The 23,414-nt window shown below is 41.3% G+C and overlaps 1 protein-coding gene across 2 annotated transcripts in view; it reads left to right on the forward strand.

The window, feature by feature from the left end:
* Positions 1 to 1,032: 1,032 nt before the first annotated feature.
* LOC121950337 (A-type voltage-gated potassium channel KCND2-like) overlaps positions 1,033 to 23,414 on the forward strand; it is a 43,890-nt gene continuing 21,508 nt past the window's right edge. Inside the window, exons 1-2 of one of the 2 annotated variants that reach the window (XM_042496295.2) lie at positions 1,033 to 1,521; positions 1,753 to 2,934. In XM_042496295.2, the coding sequence (XP_042352229.1) occupies positions 1,823 to 2,934 (1,112 nt within the window). In that variant the 5' untranslated portion in view covers positions 1,033 to 1,521; positions 1,753 to 1,822. The remainder of the gene's footprint in view (positions 1,522 to 1,752; positions 2,935 to 23,414) is intronic. The other variant, XM_042496297.2, reaches the window with a different exon arrangement.

Below are 23,414 nucleotides of genomic sequence, written 5' to 3' on the forward strand. Positions count from 1 at the left end.
ATGTTGCAAATTGCAGTACTTTGAATGCAAGCAACAGCTGTGGTGTTTTTAAAGAGGACGAATCTACACCTCATTTAGGCTGGATTCAACAGCCAAAGAGCTCGTCCATTTTCTAGAAGCTCAGCAGCTGTGTGTACTTAACCATGACTCTGAAGCCCTGTGTGCTCAGCTGAAGCTGCAGGAGATACAGCTAAGTGACTACAGTGTCAAACATACCAGGGAGCTGGAACCTGCAGACACACACTAGAAAAGTGTCGCGTGGCAAGATGTTGAAAGCTCGGGTGCTGTCCGTGGTGCTGAAAAACAAAAAAAATGCTTCAAACGGGACCTGAATCTGTTAAAGGCTCAGTGGGAACGTGCTCTTTATGTCCTAAAATGCGGACGTGAAGCCAAAATACGCTCCCCGCAGCAACACATGCTTCACAGTGGACGCAGCTGTCTCGACTCCCCTCGGAGATGGCCGTGTTGTGTTATGGAACACAAGAGACATTTCATTGATTATGGTTATTTTGGAAAATGTCAGTGGAGCAGTGTAGCCCGATGATGTTGACCTTTTAAGCTGTGTAACTCTGTTGAACGGCATCACACAACGATGCAATTCAAGAGGCAATATTGATCACGATTAGTTGCAGATCTGAAATCTGTATATTTATTTCTCTTAATAAAAAAACGAATAAGCCCAAATATTGAAATCAATACATTTCGCCAAGACACAATGCGCATGGCATCCTGCAAGAGTTATAATACGGAAAACAAACAGCATCGCTCTTAATTCCCCCCAGACTGAGTGGTATGAGACTTATTATTTTTTATTCATTGTATTAGAGATATCTCCAAAGGAAAAAAAGATAACTTAAGAGGACTTTGTGCATCAGTGTGGCCAAAGAAAACCGGAATTCGAGCCACATTATTTAAGATATTCCATGATTTGTATGATGTACAGTATTATGGATTCGGGGTAAGTCGAATCGTGAGGGTTAACGGTGTGCAGCGAGAGCACACACGCAAACACAAGCGTTAACTTGAGGCTCTGGAGATGCCGCCTACTCGGGCGACCATTACGCATTGATTAGTCGCCCCACAGAGAAGCAGCAGAGGCATTTCTGGGTGCAGATAGGACCACTCCTCTCTCTGCATATGATTTTCTCTCCTCTCTCCACAGTCGGGGCTCGGTGGTGGTGAGGAGGGGGGAGGGTGGTCTTGCAGTCGACGAGAGGAACAGGAGTTTATTGAGGAGTAGCTGCAACGGGAGGAAAAACGCATGCAACTGAGCGCCTTGCGGACGGAGAGAAGAGAGAGAGGAAAAGGGAGAAAGATCGCGCTCGGACGACTGACCACTCTGTGCGGAGAAACTGCTGCTCGAATTGTTTAACTTGTTGATGCGACGTTTATTCCACTGTTTTCCCCTCTATCGTCTGGCTGCAGTCACAGATAGATGGGTGGCGGAATCGCGGGCATTCTCTTCCGAGGATTTTATTAAACTCGCCGTGGATGCAGTTTAAAGAGCAGGCTATCCCTAAGGTGGGTGGTTTGTCTTTTACTTTCGCTGCCTGCTCATTGATGGGTGACGTTTTCGAAAATTCATATTATGCCGCAAAGTAGGCTTTCATAACTGAACAGTTACAATGAGGGGAAAAGGCTGGAGAGTGATACTCAACAGTGCTATGCGCAGTATCAGTATAAGTAGGGTAAATGTGTGTTTTCTCATCACATTCTAACCAACAGTGTGTCTGTGTGCCTTTCTTCCTGCAGATGCAATTCATCTCTGAATCGTAGCACTGTGATAACCGGAGCGGGGTTGTATTAAACACTATAGACCAGCATGGCAGCAGGTGTAGCGGCATGGCTCCCATTCGCCCGAGCGGCGGCCATAGGATGGATGCCCGTGGCGAGCACCCCGATGCCCATCCCTCCGCAGGAGAAGAAGAAAGGCCAGGACGGACTCATCATCCTCAACGTGAGTGGGACCAAGTTTCAGACGTGGCGAACCACTTTAGAGAGGTACCCGGACACTTTGCTGGGGAGCACGGAGCGAGACTTCTTTTTCCACGAGGAGACAAACGAGTACTTTTTCGACCGCGATCCTGACATCTTTAGACATATCCTCAATTTCTACCGCACGGGGAAACTACACTATCCGCGCCAAGAGTGCATATCAGCGTACGACGAGGAGCTCGCTTTCTTTGGTATCATCCCCGAGATCATTGGGGACTGCTGTTATGAGGAGTACAAAGACCGGAGGCGCGAGAACGCAGAGAGGCTCCAAGACGACGAGGAGATGGACATGAACAATGACGTCACGCCGGTGAACATGACGTCCCGGGAGTACCTGTGGCGGGCTTTTGAAAACCCCCACACCAGCACCTTAGCTCTGGTCTTCTACTATGTCACAGGCTTCTTCATTGCCATATCAGTGATGGCCAACGTGGTGGAGACGGTTCCGTGCGGGACTTTGCCCAACAGGTCGAAGGAGATGTCGTGTGGAGACCGTTACGCGCTGGCCTTCTTTTGTTTAGACACTGCGTGCGTCATGATATTCACGGTCGAGTACCTCCTCCGTTTGATAGCAGCTCCCAGCCGGTACAAGTTCATGAAAAGTGTGATGAGCGTCATTGACGTGGTCGCCATCATGCCTTACTACATCGGCCTGGTCATGACCGACAACGACCAGGTGAGCGGCGCTTTCGTCACGCTCAGAGTCTTCCGGGTCTTTCGGATTTTCAAGTTCTCCCGACACTCCGCGGGGCTGCGCATCCTGGGCTACACCTTGAAGAGCTGCGCCTCCGAGCTGGGCTTCCTCCTCTTCTCCCTCACCATGGCCATCATTATCTTCGCCACGGTCATGTTTTATGCAGAGAAAGGCTCCACAGCAAGCAAGTTCACCAGTATCCCCGCAGCGTTTTGGTACACGATTGTCACCATGACAACACTGGGGTAAGTGACTGCATATATAAAGTCCATAAAACCCTTTGAGCTTGACACAAATCACCGCCTCAGCCAGCTTATTGCTTCTGTGAAACACCCATATTTAACCAAAACACGGCACAAATAAACTCATTAATTCAAATATTAATCCACTATTTGTATGTTTCTAAGTCTTTAAGAGCAGTTAAATAAGCTTACAGAGCTTAATTAGCGACGTTTCCCGGCCATTGTTTGAGCTAATTGCCGCGCGGCCACAGGTGTGCATTTAGCTGGCATATTAACGGCCTCGCGCGCAGTCAATATGAGCGCACGAGGAGCCTGCTTTATAGAGGCTTGTGTGCGCCATTCACTGCCTATCAATGCACCTCACAAGCAGCCCTCATCCGAAGGTTAGGCCTCGCCCGTGCCTGTTTTCAAGGCACTTTTGTAAAGGTTACCGACAGACAGTGGGTTTTTATATTTTTTAAAACGCTGCAGGAGAGCTCTTAAAGAAAGAAAGAGAGGCTCCAAACTGGCCAAAATCCTGCATACCGCGTTCGCAGGGCAAACTGAGGCACAAGTGCAGTGATTGAATTAAAGCTAAAGTAGTTTGAGGAATCTATACACACACACACACACAACAGAACACAACACACACACACACACACACACACACACACACACACACACACACACACACCTCTGCCTGTCACTCACTCTCTCTTCCTTTAACGAGGTACAGTAAATATATGAATACTAATTTCATGCTCGTGAACAACGTCAGCGCCTACTATGTGCTGATGTAGCATAAAATAATTAAAATCGGTTAAAACGATTACATCAAATTAATTTGTATTGATGAGCGCACTCAACCGCTCAAAATGCTCGCGTGGTCTTATTATTATTATTATTATTATTATTATTATTATTATTATTATTATTATTATTATTATTATTCACTCCAGCTCAGTAGTGAGGGGCGGTGTGCTTTCCAAGGTGCTGAAAAGTTGTTGTCAACGAGGCGACTGGCTGCCATTCGGTTGTGTTTTTTTTATCTGTTGAAATGATTAAAGTGAATGTGGCGTTTGAGTGCCTGAAGCGCGATTTTTAAGTTCTACAGTGGGAAATAATAATCGGACCGTTTCTAATTTCTGCTTTAAAAATATCCTGCTGCTGCACGTACGAGGTTGAAGAGCCACTCAGCCAGCGTTAGTCCTCACGCGCTGCTCTTCCCCGATGACACAGAAATGAGGTCCTGTTGAAATAATGTTGTCTTTTAATTTCAAAGTCATAACATCACAGATCAAACATTGCAAAACAAATTGCCACTGGCTGTGTGTACTTGTGTGTGTGTGTGTGTTCAAGTGTGTGCTTGAGATGTGTCAGGCATAATTATGCGAATATGGAGTTTAGATGCTGCACTTTTCTGGATAATTTTCTTTTAAGGGATGCTGGAATATTCATGCTTCATACCGACAAGCTGAATTGTAAGCTTGACTTTTCCTGTGTTTGATGTGGATCCTTCTTGATCCTCATATCTGCATTGATGCAGGCACTCGGCACCTGGTTACCCTTCAGCTCTGCAGGCAACATATCTTCTTCCTGTAATTATTATTTTTTATTATTATTTATCATCGCTTGAGCAACCTGTCTCTATCTGCCCTCATGCAGCAGGTGACAGTGAGTTAGTGGATTTCCAGTCTTCCTAATGGCATACAAAGCTTCCCTTCTGCACTCACTCAATACCAGTCGAACTACCACTCACCCTCGAAATGACCAGTGAGTGCATAATTAGTAATATGCACGATCTGGTGATTGAAGCTGCCAGCTCAGACGTAATGCAGCAGCAGCCAGGCTTTTCAATTCAGATTAAAGATGAGTTGTGTAAGAGGGCTCATTATTTATCTTTGGGAAGCAACAAAGATATTGCTGCATTGAGCTCGGAATCCCCTTTGTGTTGGTTAAGATGGATTTGAAAAAGATGTTCTGCTGTGCAAGGAACAAAAACTGAAATGTCCTTGGTAATGGGGACGTTTCTGTCACTCCATTGTGAACCATGACAGCCGGGGCTGACAGATTTGCAACCTGAACTGGAGCCTTGCAGTGGTGCAAAATGCTGCATAGTGGACCACCGGTGGAGAGGCTGAACGGCCCTCACTGAAAGACAAAGTCGGCTCCTTCTCATGATCAATCATTGTCTTGAGGTGTGCTTTTAAAGAAAAGCGCACAACCTTACAGTAGAGCTGAATTGTCATTGTCTACCCTATACAGTGAGGTGAGGGGAATATCTGTTGCTGTGCTCTCCTCCGGTAACCTTCAAGTGCTTATCTGATCAGGGGAAATGAGCTTTTCTGATGGTTTGTTTCAGATCTCAGCATGCAGAAGAAACATTGATCCGTATCTAACAAATAGTTATTTAAGTCAGATATGAATGGGGTAGATTTTTCATAGCGGGGGTGCTGCTGGCTCTAACCAGCATTTATTTTCATCCTGATAGTCAATGATGCTCTCTGCTTGCATGGTATCATGATGCCTTTCCACTACATATATTTTCAATTTCCCTGACTCACACCCTGTGGAAGTAAAGACAGTGGCATGCGTGCTCTCCCCTGCTGATGGCCCATTGATTGTGCTTAAGCAGACGTGCAGACATTGGGAGAGCAGGGGCTCCTGTTCAGAGGCACTTGGCAGGCAGCCTGAATGAAAAGGAAGGGTGCCTGGAGACCAGCGGAGAATCAATAGCACTGTGCAGCTGCGTGTCACGCCTCTGTGTGTCTACTGCTCTGTGCCACCAAACACAGGACAAGACCCACTTATCCCTCCTTATTTATTGAGCCTAATCTCTGTGGCTGCTTTCGGATACCTAACAAAGAGGAATCTGCCTCTGTCAGAACACCGCTGCCAAGATCTTCAAGAATCCAGGGACTGGCTGTAAAATATGAGATTGCTATCTGTGCTATTGTGTTTTGCAATAGCTCTGAAAACTGCACTCTGGGCTGAGAGTATAATTTTGTGATTTGATTTAGTATGTCCATTTAGGGAAGCAACAGATTCCAATATAAAGATAACATTCCACTTTATTAGGCTGGAATCAGATGTTGCAGTGTTTCCTTGCTCTTGTTTTGTCTCGATGATCCACACAGTCAGGGTGAATTAGCTGCAGTGGGACTTTTTGGTGCTTCAGATCTTTTAAGTGATTTAAGGTGTAATGGAGTGCACTGCTGAGAGCAGCTGTGAAAACGGTGGAAGTCAAGCGCAACCCACAGGGGAAGAGGAGTGGGGAGGACAGGGTTTAGCGTGGCACAGAGGCACACGCGTTCCTCCGGACACAAACAGACATTACCTTTGATCGACATAATGGGCCTTAGTATCCAGCACAAGCATTTTTTTCTCACTTTTTCCCCCAATCCTCATATCAGTATCCTTTCAGCCACTGCCTCCAAATAATGCAGAGAAGAGTAATCATTCCAATTACTGACTTGTTGTGACATTTATTATGTGCATTGTCCTACGGTGCAGCAAACACGCCTGTACATTGTAGTCGCTCAGCAGATGCAGAATTTATCACCATGTCGTTTGTCTGTGCTACAGCTCCACCCACCAAATACGACTAGAAAGGCTTGACAAGTGAGCCCTATAAACCTCTCAGGATAGGATTTATAAGACAGAGGAGGCAAGGTTAACAGACACGAGGGTCACTGTCTGGGCCATAAACCACCAGAAGTGTAACCATTATCATGCTTGCCAGTTGTGACACCTCAACGCTATCGTAATCAAAGCCTACAATGCAAAGCATTAACTTCATGCTTCGATATGGTGCACAGCAAAGCTTTTTGAAGTCCAAACCCTCCACGACATGTCAAATGTAATTGAAATGTACAGGAACAATCTGGAGGGCCTTTTACTGTATCTGCACTCACGAGATAACTAATGCATTCTTGATGATATGGCACTCATGTGGTTGGATAAGTTACCATGCCCCTCGCAGCCAATGCAGAGGATTTTCACTCTTTCTTTTTTTTTTTTTTTCCTCCGACTGACAGTCAGCGAGAACATTTGGTGTGTTTGATTATGTACCGCAATGGGTACAATTTTTGTGTTCAGTAGAATACATTACACCACTTGGCATTGTGTATGTTATGCACATTATGAAAATCAGCAATCCATTATGAGCGATGTGATGTATTACTGTGTAAAGCAGAAGTGGCTGATGTGAGATGTGTAGGCTGCCATTAGCCTGTAGGCTCACAGTGCCTCTCCAGGTGCTTTATTGGGGAGGAGAGGTGATGCTAATATGAGGCTGGTATAATGGTCCTGAAGTGACAGGTGACTTAATGAGGGGAACCTGGCACTGAAATGCGTTCTGTGCGAGCTCCTTTCTGTCCATGCAAATGACTGTGAAATGGAGGAGTGCGAGCGAGGGGCGGGGAACAGGCAGCCTTTCTCACAGGAGATTAAGATCATTGTGAAAGACAGAATCTGTGAAAAAAAATAAAACAGTGATGCTCTTCTATGTTTTTTTTTTTTATTTTTTTTTTAGCTAAATTGAAAATACGCATGCCCCTGCATTTTCTTTATTCTCTTTGTTTTCATCACACTGGAACAGTTTCACACTGGCAGCTAGAGATTTAAAAGGGTATTATGAAGGTGTGAGTGGAATGATTGATTAACATTTTATGGGCATTCATATAGTATGGATTTATTACATCAAATTTATAGGTAGAAACTTTCATTTGCACCTTAAATCACATTTTAATGATAGTATATATTTTTTTCGATGGAACAATAGAATGTCAAAAAGAAAATGTATTTGTGGTCAGTCAACCCTGAACTGAAAAACAGATTATGACCAGCTGCTAGGTTGATGTGAGGATACTGTGTGTGTGAACTGACTCTAAAAGCAGGCATGCGTCACTGCGGATGGTCAGATTGATAAATAATCTATATGGCAAGGACAAAATGGCTGTCCCTCCATTTGATTCGATTTCTTTGACAACTCGTCTTCGAGGCAGCGCCAATAACACTCATTCCACGTGGGGGGTTTTCATTAATTCACTTTGAATGTGCTGCATTAAGCAGGGAAATAGACTAGCATGTTCTGCACTTGGGCCCTGGGTAACGTAGTGTGAGGACATAAAATATGGCATCAGTGTTTTTTCCACTGCTCAGCATTTTTCCTCGTCTTCTTTGTATTGCAAGCAACACCAAAGATTAATGGAATTTTCCAGAACAAGATTAAAGTTACTCGCAATGAATGCAGCATCACTGCATTAGGAAATAAGGAGATATGTGAGAGAACACATCACCTCGATTTCATTGTTGTTAGAAAGTATTTGCTCCGCCTGGCTCCACTTCCATCCAATCTAACAGCCCAGAAACCCCGAAACAGCTTGAGAGAATGAGCGAAATGGAGAAATGTTGCCTCTTATGTGTCTGTATCCTATCTTGGAAGTTGATATGTTGTAAAAGATATCGGATGTAAAGTGTACGTCATGAGATCAGTGGATCAAATGGTGTGCAAATGATAAACCGAAGCCCAGCAGCTATCTGCTCCTCGGGTACTGCATGGCTTATTTACATACTCAGCATTTACATACAGATGAAAATGGTTTGTGTGGTCATGCAGATTGGTATGCAGACACACATAATGCCTCCTCATCACTTTGTTGAGATGTACAACAGTATTCTAAGTGGATTACACTGTGCTTAGCATTCGATCCATGCAATTATCATATCAGGATCACAATAAATGTATTCCACTAAGATATATTCAAAAATGATTTTAGGATTGTCAGGCTATATGTAGAGCTTGCTATTCTACACACTTATCCCTTTTTTTATTATTACTGTGTATTGAAAAAGGTGCCTACTGTTTCAGCATTTTACAGAGGTTATTCTGTGGTGGCTGACAGATGCACAAGGGGTGAGCAACACCACAACATTTGGTTTCAAGCCAATACCCAGCAAGATCAGGGCCAGAATCCCCGATATCGATCTGAGACCTTTCATTATTAAAGCTGGTAGTGTAATATCATGAAGGGGAGGGCCATGTGTCATGATTTATTAGGTAGATATTACTTTGGATAATTGTATCTTTAATAGGCTAGGACTGAATACATTTTCATTTTTAAATGGTAAATAACAAAACTGTTTGTTGTGTGACATTTTTGAGCTTAGGAAGTGATCGCTACATGTATGTTTACAACAAGAGCAAAAAATCAAAGAGTCCATGGGCTAGTAACAGTGTTTGTTCAATTTTCTTTTTGCATAGATCTTATTGATGCAAGTATCAATACCCAAAACAAGACATAGTGGTGCTAGTCTGAGTCCTTTAGGTATCGATTCATCCTCCAGGGCAATGACTTGCAGAAACACAACAAAAGAGATGTTCTCAGAGTTAACTAAAACACACACACAAGAATGAGCCTACTGTGTTTATTTTATTTCAGAGATATACTATGCAGGATTTTTCAAAACAAAAAGCAAAAAAAAAACCCCAACAACAGAGATCAGCGCTCAGGTGAGGTTGAGGCTTTATGAAAAGGCAGTAGCCAGGTGCCAGACTGTAAGCAGCAAGTGCCAGAAAAACATAGCAGGCTGGTATCATGCAGTTTGTACATTTTCCTATGAAAAGTAATGCACCAAAATGTGTACATATCCCATGTTATGATGAGCTGGTAATTTGTGCATAACCCACGTATTTTGGAAAGCTGAAATCACATGACTAATGCACTGATGGGAGTAAAGAAGGAAGTGGTCCTGAGCGATCCAATTAGGAGGAAGGTTGGGGTAGTGGATGAGTCACAAAACACAGAACTTTCCCCAGAGACGTTCCTTGCCGAAAGCTAACTTTACGTTTATTATGTAACTTTGGGTTACCCATTGAAATCTGAGCAAATTGATTTGTTTTTTTGGGTTTTTTTTAAACATTGGGAGAGGTCTATTAGCATTAGCATTAGCTATTGTTGTTGTGACTGATGTTCAGACTTGCTTTTTCAGACCTGACAGGCCTAATTTGCATAAAAGTGTGAGATTTCTTTTTTTTTTTTTTTTTACATTGGAATCTGAACTGATTTGGTTTTAAAATTCCTTCAAATTGTGCTGAAGGTTTTTTCCTGTTGACAAGTGTTTCCTTCCTGTTAAAATGCATAGTGCCCACCTCCATGAAAACATTTGGTTCAGATTTAGGTAAAGGGACACCCATATGGATTGGGAAACAGTCCTCACCGTACACTAGCTGGTGCTGAAAACATTACATGATTGTCATAAACTGACAGTTAATAAGGCTGTTCATTTGTTGCAAATGGATACATTTAGTTCACCGCTCACCAAAAACATGAGCACGTTCAACACATCTTATCTTTAATTTGGAGAACTTGTTGAGGATACACTTAATATGGATAGGACACCTACAGATAGTTTAAAGAGTTTTTGTAACATTTTAGCAGCTTATTAGTTGAGATTCAACCGTTTTGTTTTATTCTGTAGATGTTTAACAGATTATCTATCGAGAATGTTACAATTCGTGAATATATCTATTCTCAGGCTACATTAGTTAAATAATTCAGCCTATGCAGCATAGTTTCAGAATTTGTAGTAAATTGTCACATATAGTCCTGATAAACATGATCAGAATCGAGCAAAACAGCTGCATTGTTGAATTGCTATTAATAAGTTGTTGAAATGCTACAAATACTCGATACACTATCCAAAAGCAGATAGATCCAAATACAATCCAAATAAAGCCTTACCCTTGTTTTTCTCATCCAACTCCTGAAGAGATGTATATATATATATATATATATATATATATATATATATATATATATATATATATATATGTGTATATATATATATATATATATATATATATATATATATATATATATATATATATATATATATATATATATATATATATATATTAATGGGTTGTTAACGGCGTTAACGTGCTGCGTTAACGCGGGATTCTTATCGCGCGATAAGGAAATTATCGCGCGATAAACTATTCACTAAGTTGGGTCTATACAGTGAGCAAGGCACCAATTTCACTTTGTTGTTTAAGCGCGGATGTATACCTGGTCGAATTACGCGGAGGAGCGTGAACAAGGCGGAAGCTGGTCTGCCTGAGTGACTGGAGTGATTGGCTCAAGCCGTGTCACTGTTAATGGTCTTCTTCATGACCTCTAATGTAGGCCCACAGTTCAGTTAGGGTCATGTTATCAGAGGCTGCGCCCTCTGCTGTTCATTCCAGTTAGCAGGAAAAAGCTTTTTCCACATGGAGACAGAACCTGTGTTCCTAAATGTCTGTGTTTAACAAAATAAAACAAAGTTAAACACCAAAGTAAATCTTATGGAACATTATTTTTCTTTACCAAATATTATAGTAGAACAGCTTTCTCCAGCAGTTTGTGATGCATTTTCATCATTTAGATAGATAGATATTATTTTGAATGTCTTTGGCAAAATTCAAATCTATAATTTTAATCTAGATTAATCTAGATTAAAAATTAATCTATGCCCAGCACTAATATATATATATATATATATATATATATATATATATATATATATATATATCCCCAAATGTTGAACAGTTCTTTAAAAAGTCCAGTATATGTGCCAAGAGTGTAGGGGAACCACATTTGCTGGTGCCAAAACACAAATTACCCTTTCTAGTTCCCGTGTTTAGTCCCCTTTTACACTACCTGTTCATGTTACGCTGTAATGCTACCTCGCCCCCTCACCGTTGTGTATAAAAGGAACAATCACTGAATGAATAATCTAGAGTTTTCTCACCTTTAAGCCAGCATCAGAGGTCGTAACAGCCTTGAATCTGTGTCTGTGTGAAAGGGACAGCCGGCAGGACCAGACTATGGGCTGGACAGCTGTGACATTTTGTCAGCGTGTTGAATGTGTGACCCAACTCTGGACATTTAAGAAGCAGCTAGCAGCAGTTAGGTAACTCAAGAAGAACAGTGGCTGAAAATGTCTGAAAACTGGGGAAACAGTGGGGTATGAGTGGTCCTTACCCTCCAAGTAGCGGATGAGATCAACTGCCAATTAACAGAGACGGTAAACGATTGCTGATGTTATGTCATTGTTATTGTTTATGAAGCACTGCCGTCGTGCATGTTATATGTCAAACTAGAGGCCGATGCTGTCGTGCCCTTTTTGTTTATACGATGCCGGCATGCTATCTAAAATCAATCACTGGAGCAGCATGATGACATCATTGTTTGGATCTGTGTAAAAATGCAAGGGCAGCATAAAGATAGACTTTTTAGCAGCTCTGTAGCACGATCTCTGTAGATGTGTACCTTCTGGGCTACTGTAGAACAACTTGGCAGACTCTGAAGAGAAGGACCCTTTCTGTTTGTAGATATAACTGAATCATTATAAGTTAACCAAAACACGCCAATTCTTATGTTCAGGTGATTATACATTAATGTAGTGATGAATATTATTTTTATTTCTGCCAGTAGATACCCCTAAATCCTACACACTGGACCTTTAAGCTGAAGATCACAGAGTTCTCTCCCTCTTCTTCTTAAAAGATGTTAATAGTATTGTGAAGGTTATTTATTATTCTATTGTGTCAGTTCATGTCCTTCCACTTTTATTTGAGCATGTTTCCAATACATTTTCATAAGCTGTACTGTAGAAACTGTTTTATAAGTTCAGCCACTAAAAATTTCCTGGGACAGGCGTACTGTCATCACTACCTCTCACTCACGGACATTTTTATTGTCAGGGTTTCACAGTAAGGTCAGAAAACTAATTATCAACTCAACACAGTGTGGAAACAACAGAGGAATGAATTGATATGAATAATTCCCACATGGTCACATTAGCATTGTGGGGAGGGGGGATGTTTGTACTAAATTGCAGAGTTAAACATATGCAAGTCAGTGGCCTCGCATTTGTTACTTATGTGTAACACTTGAGAGCTATTCGGCACACAAAGAACAGACTGCAGTTTGTTTTCACAGAGAGCTGTAACATTTTTAATGTCCGCTATGCTTGTCTGAACATTACACTACTCCCCGCATTGGCATGTAATGAGTGCTGGTTGAGGGAGAAACAGTTGTTCTTTTATTTTTAGATGCCACTGTCACTATGGTAAACATTGAATGAGCATTTATTATGCTGCATTTCCCAGATCACATCTAGCCTCTGCCCCGTTCCTGACCTCGAAATCCATCCCTGCAGCACAGATGTAGGAACAAAAAGTTACGAGGAAGGTGATGATAGTCCCACCCGTCACTGTGAGGAGTTTGGGAGGGGTGAATTGCACTTTGCACCGATTTTTTTTCACCCCTCTCAGGCGCATGGGACAGCATAGCAAACACAATATCTTGAAACGGTGCCAGCTTTTATAATGCCAGACTGTGAGTATCCCTCCCCCTGACATTTGTCTCTTTATCAAAAACGCCCCTCAGCCAACAAGCCAACATCTGTGATCAGCAGAGATTCGGAGATTATAGCTAACAGCAATCATCAGTCTGCTGTGTGAACGAAAAAGAATTCAAAGAGTGATGTAACTTGTGCTGGTCCGACACCTCATCTGAAGAGTGATAGGATATTGCTGTAGATAAGGTTTTAAAAAGAAAGTTATGCTGTTTTTAAAGCCTCTCAGCAAAACATGAACTCAGGTGAAATGAGAGAAATCCATTACGTTGACAGTTACCTCCGTTTTTAAAGCATCTACACTTAAATGCTGTGTAGCATACATTTATTTCACAGCGACACACTTTCATTGTGTAATAGTGTGTAATGTTAACACCAGTTAATGTCTTGTCTCCCGTGACAGCGTTGAAATCAGTATAGACTTTCATGTTGCAAAGACAAACAGAAGGCATTGCTTGTCATCAGTTTCAGAGAGAGCGGTGAAACTTTGATGTAAGCACATTAATTGAAATCTGGTTTCCATTCATAATACGTGAACGTGAGTGGCTTCACAGCGAAGTCATGAATATTGATTCAGCCTGTTTGTCAGCTTAAAGCTCTGTTTCCCTCTTGATGAACCGTCTCATTTTTTGTCAGAGCTGAGGCATCTCGTGCCAGTTTACTGCGCCAGGATGCCACAATAAAAGCTCCTCCTGATCAATACTGATCCCGCTTGAGTGAAATCCAGTGTAAAGGCAGAATATGTACAGTAGATGTCTGTACAGCCCACAAGTGCAGCTTCGAGTCAAGCTGCCCATACTTGCCACTGTTAACCCAGTTTCATTGTTGAGTCTTTGCCACAGGCTCCATAGATTATTAGTTTCTGTATGCAGTATGAATGATAAGAAGCTATGTCCCATTTCAGTTAAGGTATAAAGAGCTTCCTCCTGTCTGCCTGGCAGGGAGGTCCTGCTGAGATGAGGGATGTCAGCCTGTCACCCTGACGCATGGCAGCTGTTTCCTGCCTGCCCCAGCTTCTATAAATAGCCAAATATATCACCTAATGTAGGCCATTTGGTCAAACAGAAACTAAACAGGGCATGTGCCCCGGGGCGATATTTCTCTCTTTCACCTCAAACTAATTCCTCATGTACAGGTGTATCTTAATATTTCTCTCTTCTTTAACTGTCCTCATGCGATCTCAGATGGATTGATGACATGTTAAGTGGCGGTCATATAGCACCATCATTTCATGTCAAGTTCAGACCTTCAGACACCTCAAGCTGATCATTTCTACTGATCTAATGCAAGTGCAATAGAGTTTTCACAGATGAATATTTTATAAATATATTTGCTACTGCTCTGCTATCTTTGCTGCAACTCTGTGTCATAGAAATTACATTTACATGTTACTAAACTGCTTTCTTAATTACTGGCTTGGATTATGTTTACAGACGTTTTGTTGCAAAACACCAAATTCATTCATTTTTGAAGTGGGGTTGATTATGTTACTTACCCATAATCTATTGCATACAGTAGATGAGGGGCTGTAAGCCTCCAGTGTTGAGAAGTAGGCAGGAGCAACAGCACAGAAGCTAAGCAATGTGATGCTTTGGACGGGCGCGGCAGCAAGTATAAGTACAAGTATACTAAGAGTATAGTTACAACATTTTGGCTGCTTTACCTTGCTGTCAAAAAAAAAGACATTCAGTGGAGAACTGAAGCCATTGCCTTTCTCCACTGAGAAAAAAGTAATTTAACGTCACTTAACACAGGAGTTGCTGGTCTACTGCTGTCTCTTGCAGTTAGTTTGTTTGTGTTATTGTCTGACTTTGGTGTTTGAAGGGCTTAGTTCAGATTCACCAAAGTCACACAGTTACACAAACTTACGAACTGGCTGAAGAAGCAGTAGACCACAACGCCTGTGTTAAGAAAGCTAAAAATAGTAATTTTGTTTATGGAGTTTGGTCGCTTTGACAAGGATATAGTCATTTACAGATTTCCCATCAAAAAAGGCCGTCTACAGCAAGGTAAAACAGTCAAAACTCCCAACAAAGTGTACAGCTAAAAAGTGTAGCTATAAAATGTTTTGTTGCTGCCCTCCGTCTACAGAAATACATTGCTTAACTTCCGTTGCAGTACTCCTACCTGCCTCTCCAAACTGTGAATGTGCCAAACACCATCTACTGCATGTAGCACACTGAATATAGGTAAGCAGATCCAAACTATCTCTTTAAATGTTCACAAAAAAGGTAATTAAAATGCATTCAATAAAAGTGGATACTGTATTGTGAGATTTCTTATTTTGGCATTAATCAATTGAATTACGTTGTCAGTGAATATTTTGCCATTATGTTCAGTATCAACATTTTTGCAGCTTACCAAATACGTTAATTTGCAACATTTCATCATTATGTTAAGAGAAACCCTAATTTGCTTGACATTCCGTTTTTCTCAAAACATATTTGTTGTTTCAAAATTGGTTGTATATAAATGCAGTTTCTAGAAGACAGGGCTGCTATCATAATTAGACCTTCCTGTTTCTATCATTAGTTACTGTGACAGGCTACTGTATAATGGTGGTTGACACAATAAAGTCTGCACAGTATAAAATATTGCAATACAGCAGCCCTGCACAGGGTTTCCACACAATCTTAAACATCAGATTCAAGGACTTCTTATGGACTTTTCAGGCCCAGTATTTTAAATTAAAGGACCCAACAAGGCATAGTTTGAGCCACGAGTCAAGGTTTTTATTATGAGCAGGCTTCACAGAAGCTCACAGACAATAATTAAAAAGAGAGAAAGGCTTGAGTGTGTGAGCTCTTTTTATTTGTGCTGTGTTAAAGTGACGGCAGACAAAATCAAAAGAATTTAAGCACTTTCAATGACTATCCGTGTCTATTGAATTTTCCCCCTCAATTTCACAAACTTTCGAAGATTTCAAGGACCTGTGGAAAATCTGCTTGCACCAGCTTGTGAAAAGAGCATTGCTTTTTGGTTTTAGTGTAATTTAGTTTTTTGTTGGTTCTTTTTATGGAAGTAGTCAAAGTCTCAATATCACACACCTATATAGTGCCATTGAATTCACACAAACTCTGGTCTTAAAGAAATACCACAGTGTTAAATCAGTACTTCACTGCCACAGTCTCCATGGGGGTTGAGTGTTAAATCTTCGCAAAAGGAAATGATGATGATGCTTTTATTGTGCCTGCCACCTGTAAATTCAAAGCAGTCACATGGCAGGTTGAAAGCATCACATATCAGTGTCTGTCTTTTGTCTGTATTTCAGCATAATTTACTATCCCACTGTGATAAAACACAGTATTTTGCAGGGTTTCTGCAGAAACACTAGTTTAGTGGTTCTTAATGTTTTTCCTTAAGGGACCCCTTTTCTATCATTAAGGAAAGTGACAACCGCTTATTAAGTGACATTATTTATGGATGTTCTGTATTATATTCAATGCATAACAACAGTAAAGCTCAACTAATAAACTGTACAACTGACCCAAAATGTCTAGCTGCAGGAACTTTATGTCAAATGAGGAGTTTTGAGCAGGTTATTTCCTCTTAATGTTGCATCAGATGAGTTTTTCTGCTAATTGTAGGACTTCTTATATGATTTTCTGTATTATGTATTTTTTTAAAAATTGTTTTTAACAATCATCCATACTTAAAGGGCTTTTTTTTTTTTTTTACGAAAACTTGGCCTTTCTTCTATTAGCTCTGGTTATTTTAACTGCATACTTTTGAGTAAAGTCTCTTGGAAAATAAGTTTATATATTCACTTAGAATCTAAACTTTAGAAATAATTTTATTTCAATTTCTCTTGACATAAACGAATGAAATTCTGAGGCATAGACATACTGTATATTTTTATAGTTATTTATGTTTTTGGGGTGTCCATTCATTTGTTGTCGGTCCCATTCTTGTGAATGAAATATATCTAAAGGGAATATGTAATGGATTTCTTTTAAACATTTGGCATTAATGTTCACTTGAACTCAATAATGAACTGACTAGACTAGGGGGGGGGGGGTCGAAGGTCAAGGTCACTGTGACCTTGCACTCTCTCATAAATGCGATTACTCACAAATACCTTGCAGGAATGTCTTCAAATCTGGCAAAAAGGTCGACTTTGACTCAAGAATGAACTGATTATAATTTGGCGGTAAAAAATTTATTCGCTAAGTATGACGAGATTTCACACAGATGCCTCTTGAAATAGAATGATGATATGTTGACATTACTCATGAGCAGTAATAACTTGATCCATTAACCTTCCGTTATCATCTCAAAAATTCAGTTTGACCAGTTCTTCATCCTATTAACATTGTCATTGTGACTCTATTAGCATGCTGAGGTTCACATTTAGCTTAAAGCCCCCCTGTGCCTAAGTACAGCCTCACAGAGCTGCTGGTTTTAACTGCTGTCAGTTGTAACTACAGTCTGTCAAGGTGACTGTGTGACAAGTCTAAAATTGGTACGACCTGCTACTTCTTGCTCTACCATCACATTGGATGACTTTCACATTTGATTGTGCTATCACAGATCATTTTACATCACTGCTAAAAGATATCTTGTCAGTGCTCAGTTCAGGACAGTTTGCTGTCATTGTGTTGTGGCTTCATATTAGGCGTTTTACCATTTTGTCACAGAGCAGGATCTTGCAGTGTAAAGTATTGTTCTTAGATGTATGCATAATTTTGAGGTGCTTAGACCTTATTTGAGTTTTTTTCTTTTAAACTTTGTGCTGCTTTATGCTTTGATCCCCACGATATTTCAAAAGGATGGCACAATTGGCAGCAAAAGCCAGTAATAATATTAACAGTCAAGTTTATATATCCCAGGGCATCCTCGCAACGTCAAACAATGACGTTAACTCCAACAGGTGTATTCAGCTGTTCTGCTAAAGTTTATGCACACAGTGTGCCTTAGGCAGCTTTATTCATCTTAAAAAATGAAAATAATAAGCCAACATTGACTCTCACCCCTGTTTCCTGTGTGAAAGTCCTGTGCTTGACGCAGTAATCCACCACATTTACTCCCTCCATCGAATGTGTCACTCTTTATGCTCTCGACTACCTGACCTGACTTTCTGGCAGTACTTTCTTGAGTTTTTTTCTTGTAAATTTGCCACTTTAATTTTAAGCCCTTTCTAATCAGAGATTTCGGTATAGACAGCATGCTGGCAACCCAGATGCAAAAGAGGTGTGACATGTAACACATCAGCATCAGCCTATAGTGTGACATATAACATACATATCAGCAGCTCTTTATAAACAATAACGGTGGCATAACACGTCAATATCAATCATTTACTGTCCCTGTTGTATGTCCGCTGATCACGTCATCTTTTTGGAGGGCAAGAAACTCCAGAATCTCATTGTTTTTCCAATTTGCCGACATTTTTGATTGTAGTTCTTCTTCTTTGATTTAGCAGTTAACAGCTAACTGCTGCTAGCTGCTTTTTAAAGCTCCCATTGGTGGGTCACACGCGTTACACAATGTTAACACGTCCCAAACACGGTCCTGTCCCTTGATTTGGCATTGTCGGCTTAAAGATAAGACAACTTTGTCCACCCATTTGCGATCGCACCTTGTATACAGAACAACGAGGCAGCTTAACAGCAAAATATTCTCGCCTTGTACAAGCAGTCTAAGAGAGGCTTCAGAAAATACCGGAGATTGGCTAAAAGCAGTATCTCTGATCATAAACTCTGTGCCGTAACCCTAACTGCTTTTGACCATGACGCGCAAACGTGACAAATAACAGTACAAGCCAATCACAGCATGTATTGGCATCCATTATAATGCATTGTAGGGAGTGGTGTAAATAGCCAAATAACTGCAGTGTTACTATTCTCACCCAAGTGCAAAAAGACAAGATTTTTTAAAGCTTTAATGCGGGTAGTGAATGCACACTCCAGGGGGGTAAGTTAGGCTACAAACTAACAAGGTCACACCAGGTAAACATACTGAGGCACTGAAATGACAAACCCTAATCTAATCCTGTCAATGTCTTCTGATGCTATAATGGTTGGATTTATTGACTTAAAAACGGCAACAATTTAAAGGCTTTATTTAGAATGGGATAGACGATAGTGACTGTAGATTGATATGTTCGCTTAGGTGTTATTGAAGTGTGGGTTCTGCTCCCACCTAAAGGATTTCCTGCCTGTGTGTCTCTCTGCAGGCATCCCACACAGGAGTATCTCAACTGCTTAAGGATTGTATTTCCATGTGGGGATTTTCGCTTCTTTTTCAAGGTATTAGTGGAAAACCGTAAACAGTTGATTATTATTTGTATTTTTCCCCTTAGCCAATTGTCCGTAATCCCTGCGGAGGAGCTTAAGAGTTAGATTTCTGGCATGCATGGCCTTATCTTTACATAACGGCCACAGACAAAACGGAGTGTGTCTCATTTTGACTGAGCCACACATTATGGCCGAAAGGCAAAGACAATCAAGCGAGTTGAGTGGAGAAGAAGGCCGCTCAGACAGTGAGCATTAATAAAGCTGGACAATGCAATCAATTTCAGGTCAAGCTTAGTCTCATTTTCTTGGAAACACACACTATGCACATTCATGATGTCAATGCCGTTAGCATACATATGTGGTGATGTTTGATCCTTGCTGTCCTCTGGAGGTCACAGGGGAATCATGCCAGAGACATAGATCCAGCATCAGCCCCTCTAATGTGACATTCAATTACCTCCAAAGGTGAAGTGGTCTCATTTGGATCCAAAAATCAATTTTGCATGGACTTTGCTACAGTTTGCCCCTCAGGCTCTCCTCCACCCTTTTGTGTACACACGTTGGCAAGAGAAAACAAGCTGCGTCCCCGGCGTTCCAACTCCCATCGTCTTTTCTGTGAAACAGCATCCATCAAAGTTAATGGGCTGTAATCATCACCACAAATACACTGTCGCACGTCCCACTGCTCACTCCTGAGTGTTCAACTCCCAGTCAATGGGATGTAAAGAGTGACAAGCGTGAGGAACACAATTTCCCATATCATTAACGACCCTGAGTAAAAACTGGAAGAGAATCCAAAAAAGTTTTTTTTTTCTCGGAATTTAAGAATCTCGTCTTTGGGGACTGCGGAGGAGAAACATTTATCAGATGTGCATTTGACACACAGTCGATACTACTGACACTGTATTTCAGGAACATATCAACATTGTCATCTTGTGAAATAATTCTTATTAAAGTATGTCACTCACTCACAGATCTGCTGTGCAGTAGATTCATTTTCCAAGCAGCCCAGCCTGCCAGCTTCAAATCAGGGTTCAGCGCGTACTGTATATCTACTTATCTCCAGGCTGTATGCTGCTGGACGTCGATGATTATAGATCACACATACACTAACACACACATACACAGACTACTCTTTCTGTGCCTGGCATGGCAGCGCTCCAAGAAGACTGTCCCTGAAGTATTTGTGTGTTTGATGGGATGTTTTAGCTGCAGCATCCCCAGAAGACAATTCGTAGACCTCAACAGATGGAGAAGTCCAATTAGAAAGCAGGCGAATGAATGGGAGAGATGGGAGACAAACGTTCCAACTCTTTCCTTCTCCCCGAGGACAGACAGCTAATCTTAGAGAGCAGGTACAAAACCAACATCACTTCTGTTTTGGAGGGGAAACATTAAAAAATAAATAAAAGCTAGAAAGCAGGCGGAGGAGAAAAAAAAACGCCTGTGATTTGATTTCTTAACACCACACAGTCAAAGAGGAAGGCGTTGAATTTGATACAGCTTGCTCTCACTCCACATCTACAGTATGTAAAAATATCTCCTTCTGTTGTCTGATTCTTCAAGGGCAGACGTCCCACAAAGCAATTGCCTTGCCATCAGCCAAGACCGAAAAAAGGAGAAGAAATGAAAAAGTGCTTAAATATAGCAACCCCCTGGGATAGTGGGAGGGAGGGCGTGCTGTAGTGTGATTAAAATGAATAACCTTCATTCAGTCACGATTGTTAACGGTACATTCGAATGTGCTGTCTTTGGTGGAGCCAAAGCTGCGCCTTTTCACCGCCTGTCTTCAGAGTGTTATCATCGTTATTCATCAGGAGGCCTGTCCTCTGCGGTGACGAAGATGCTGAAGTTATAAATAATGGCAGTTGTGTCATTAAGTACACATCCTTTCTCCCGCTGGCCCAGGGTCAGTTTAATTCAGCCACCCCTGTTGTGGAAGCAGTCACAGCTGTAAACCCGTTGATGACTGATAGATTGCGTGGATGCAAGACCAATTTTCATCTGCAAAATGACCTTTCGGTTGTGTTGTTGTTGTTCCGCCCATGGCCCTAAGTTATTATTTTTTGTGTCATTTTTTGATTTGACAGGAGAAGTCTCGTGGAGTGAAATGGGAAAAGTAATGATGTCCCCGTGCGCGAGAAGTATAGCATGGTGCAGGTGGGGAGATGGTGGATATAGCTGCAGCTAGCAGCTCTACTCTGCCCCAGGGGCCAGTCAGCAGCTGTTAGAAGAGATGCAGCTCTTCCCAATACTTCCCCACAGGTTCTCGCTGGTTCCCGGTTCTTGCTGTTATCTGGGCCCGCTGCTGTCGCCAGTCTGGCTGCTGTCCACACTCTCTGAGAGAGCGCTCAGTACATTTTTACGCTTCACCACTCTTTCTGTCTCATCCCAACCTCCGCTATTCCCCTCAGCTTCACTGTGAGATTTTGAAGTGTTCCTTTGAACTTGCAGCTGTTTTTTTTAAACGGCTGGAATCTGTACCTTGATGTTTGTTTCAAAGACACCCTCTGAGGAATTTAAAATGCTTCTTTCACTGGCATGACAACTAATGTGAGGACATTTCTGTATTGGCTTCTGCATCTACTTACAGTATGTCATATGAGGTATTAAACATCCCGCATGTGATTTTGTATGTACAGAAAGCAGACTTGAAGATGAGGAGCTGCAGCTGTTCAGTGTAAAAAGCTGATACAGACAATTTAAAGTTGCAACTCAAACAGAATCTAGAAGTTTTCTGGTGTGGAGCAAGAGGAAAATAGATCCTTACCCACCAAAATGTATTATCTTGAGACTTTCTCTTTTTCTCCGAATTCTAGAAATGTATTTGGCCTATTAGGCATTACTTTATTTGCTTGCCTTAAAGGGACAGTTACCCCAAAATCAAAGATAAGTGCTATTTGTCAGTCTAGATTGTTTTGTGTGCGTTACAGAGTGTTGCAGATATCAGCCGCAGATATGTCTGCCTTCTCTTCAATACAATGGAATTAGATGGCACTCTGCTTGTGGTGCTCAAAGCGCCAAAAAAATACATTTGAAAAACTCGACAGCAATGTCTCTTTCCAGAACTAATCACCTGGTTACTCAAGATAATCCTCAGACCTTGTGAGCAGTTTTATGTAGGAACCTTTTCTTTTTTTTGCCAAACTACACCCACCAACCGTATCACTGCAGGGAAGGAAGCGCACATCTACTCATGAAAGAGAGCCTTGTGCTTGTGAGAGACACAAGATGTAACCATGGCGTCCTCCTCGGCTGAGCTGTGACGTTAGTTAGCTCAGTGGTGCTAGGTGAGCTAGCAGGAGATAACAGCTTCATCCTGCGCACTGATGCAGTTGATGGATGTAGTTCGATAGAAAGAAAATAGTTCCTACATGAAATTGCTTACAAGGTCTTGAATAACTGGATCATGATTTCTTGAAAAAGACATTGCTGTTGTTTTTTTGCTTAGCACAAGCTAAGTGCCATCTATTTCCAGGAGAAAAGACAGACATCGCTACTGCCGATATCTCCAACACTCAGCATTTCACATCAAAACAATTTAAAATGATAGATAAAACTACTGGTAAGAGTATATATTTTGGAGGAGAACTGTCACTTTAAGTCTTTCTTATGCTTTTATAGTAGCACTGACCTCCTCAGAGACTACAGGATGATATACAATCAAACAGAAAAGTTCACTCTTGACTTTGGAAATAGTAGTTTGACTAAACAATCATAATATAAGATCCATTATTAGTATCTTTTCCATTCATCAGTAGGTGAAGTTTGCTCAGTTGTCTGAAAGATTGATCTGCTGACGTGAGCTTTAGTAGTTTTGATATACAAACATTCAGAGGTTCCTAGTGCTGTTTTTTTTCTTTT

The sequence above is a fragment of the Plectropomus leopardus genome, chromosome 7, assembly GCF_026936395.1.
Source record: "Plectropomus leopardus strain MGB_pleo_1.0 chromosome 7, ASM2693639v1, whole genome shotgun sequence".
Taxonomy (NCBI): domain Eukaryota; kingdom Metazoa; phylum Chordata; class Actinopteri; order Perciformes; family Serranidae; genus Plectropomus; species Plectropomus leopardus.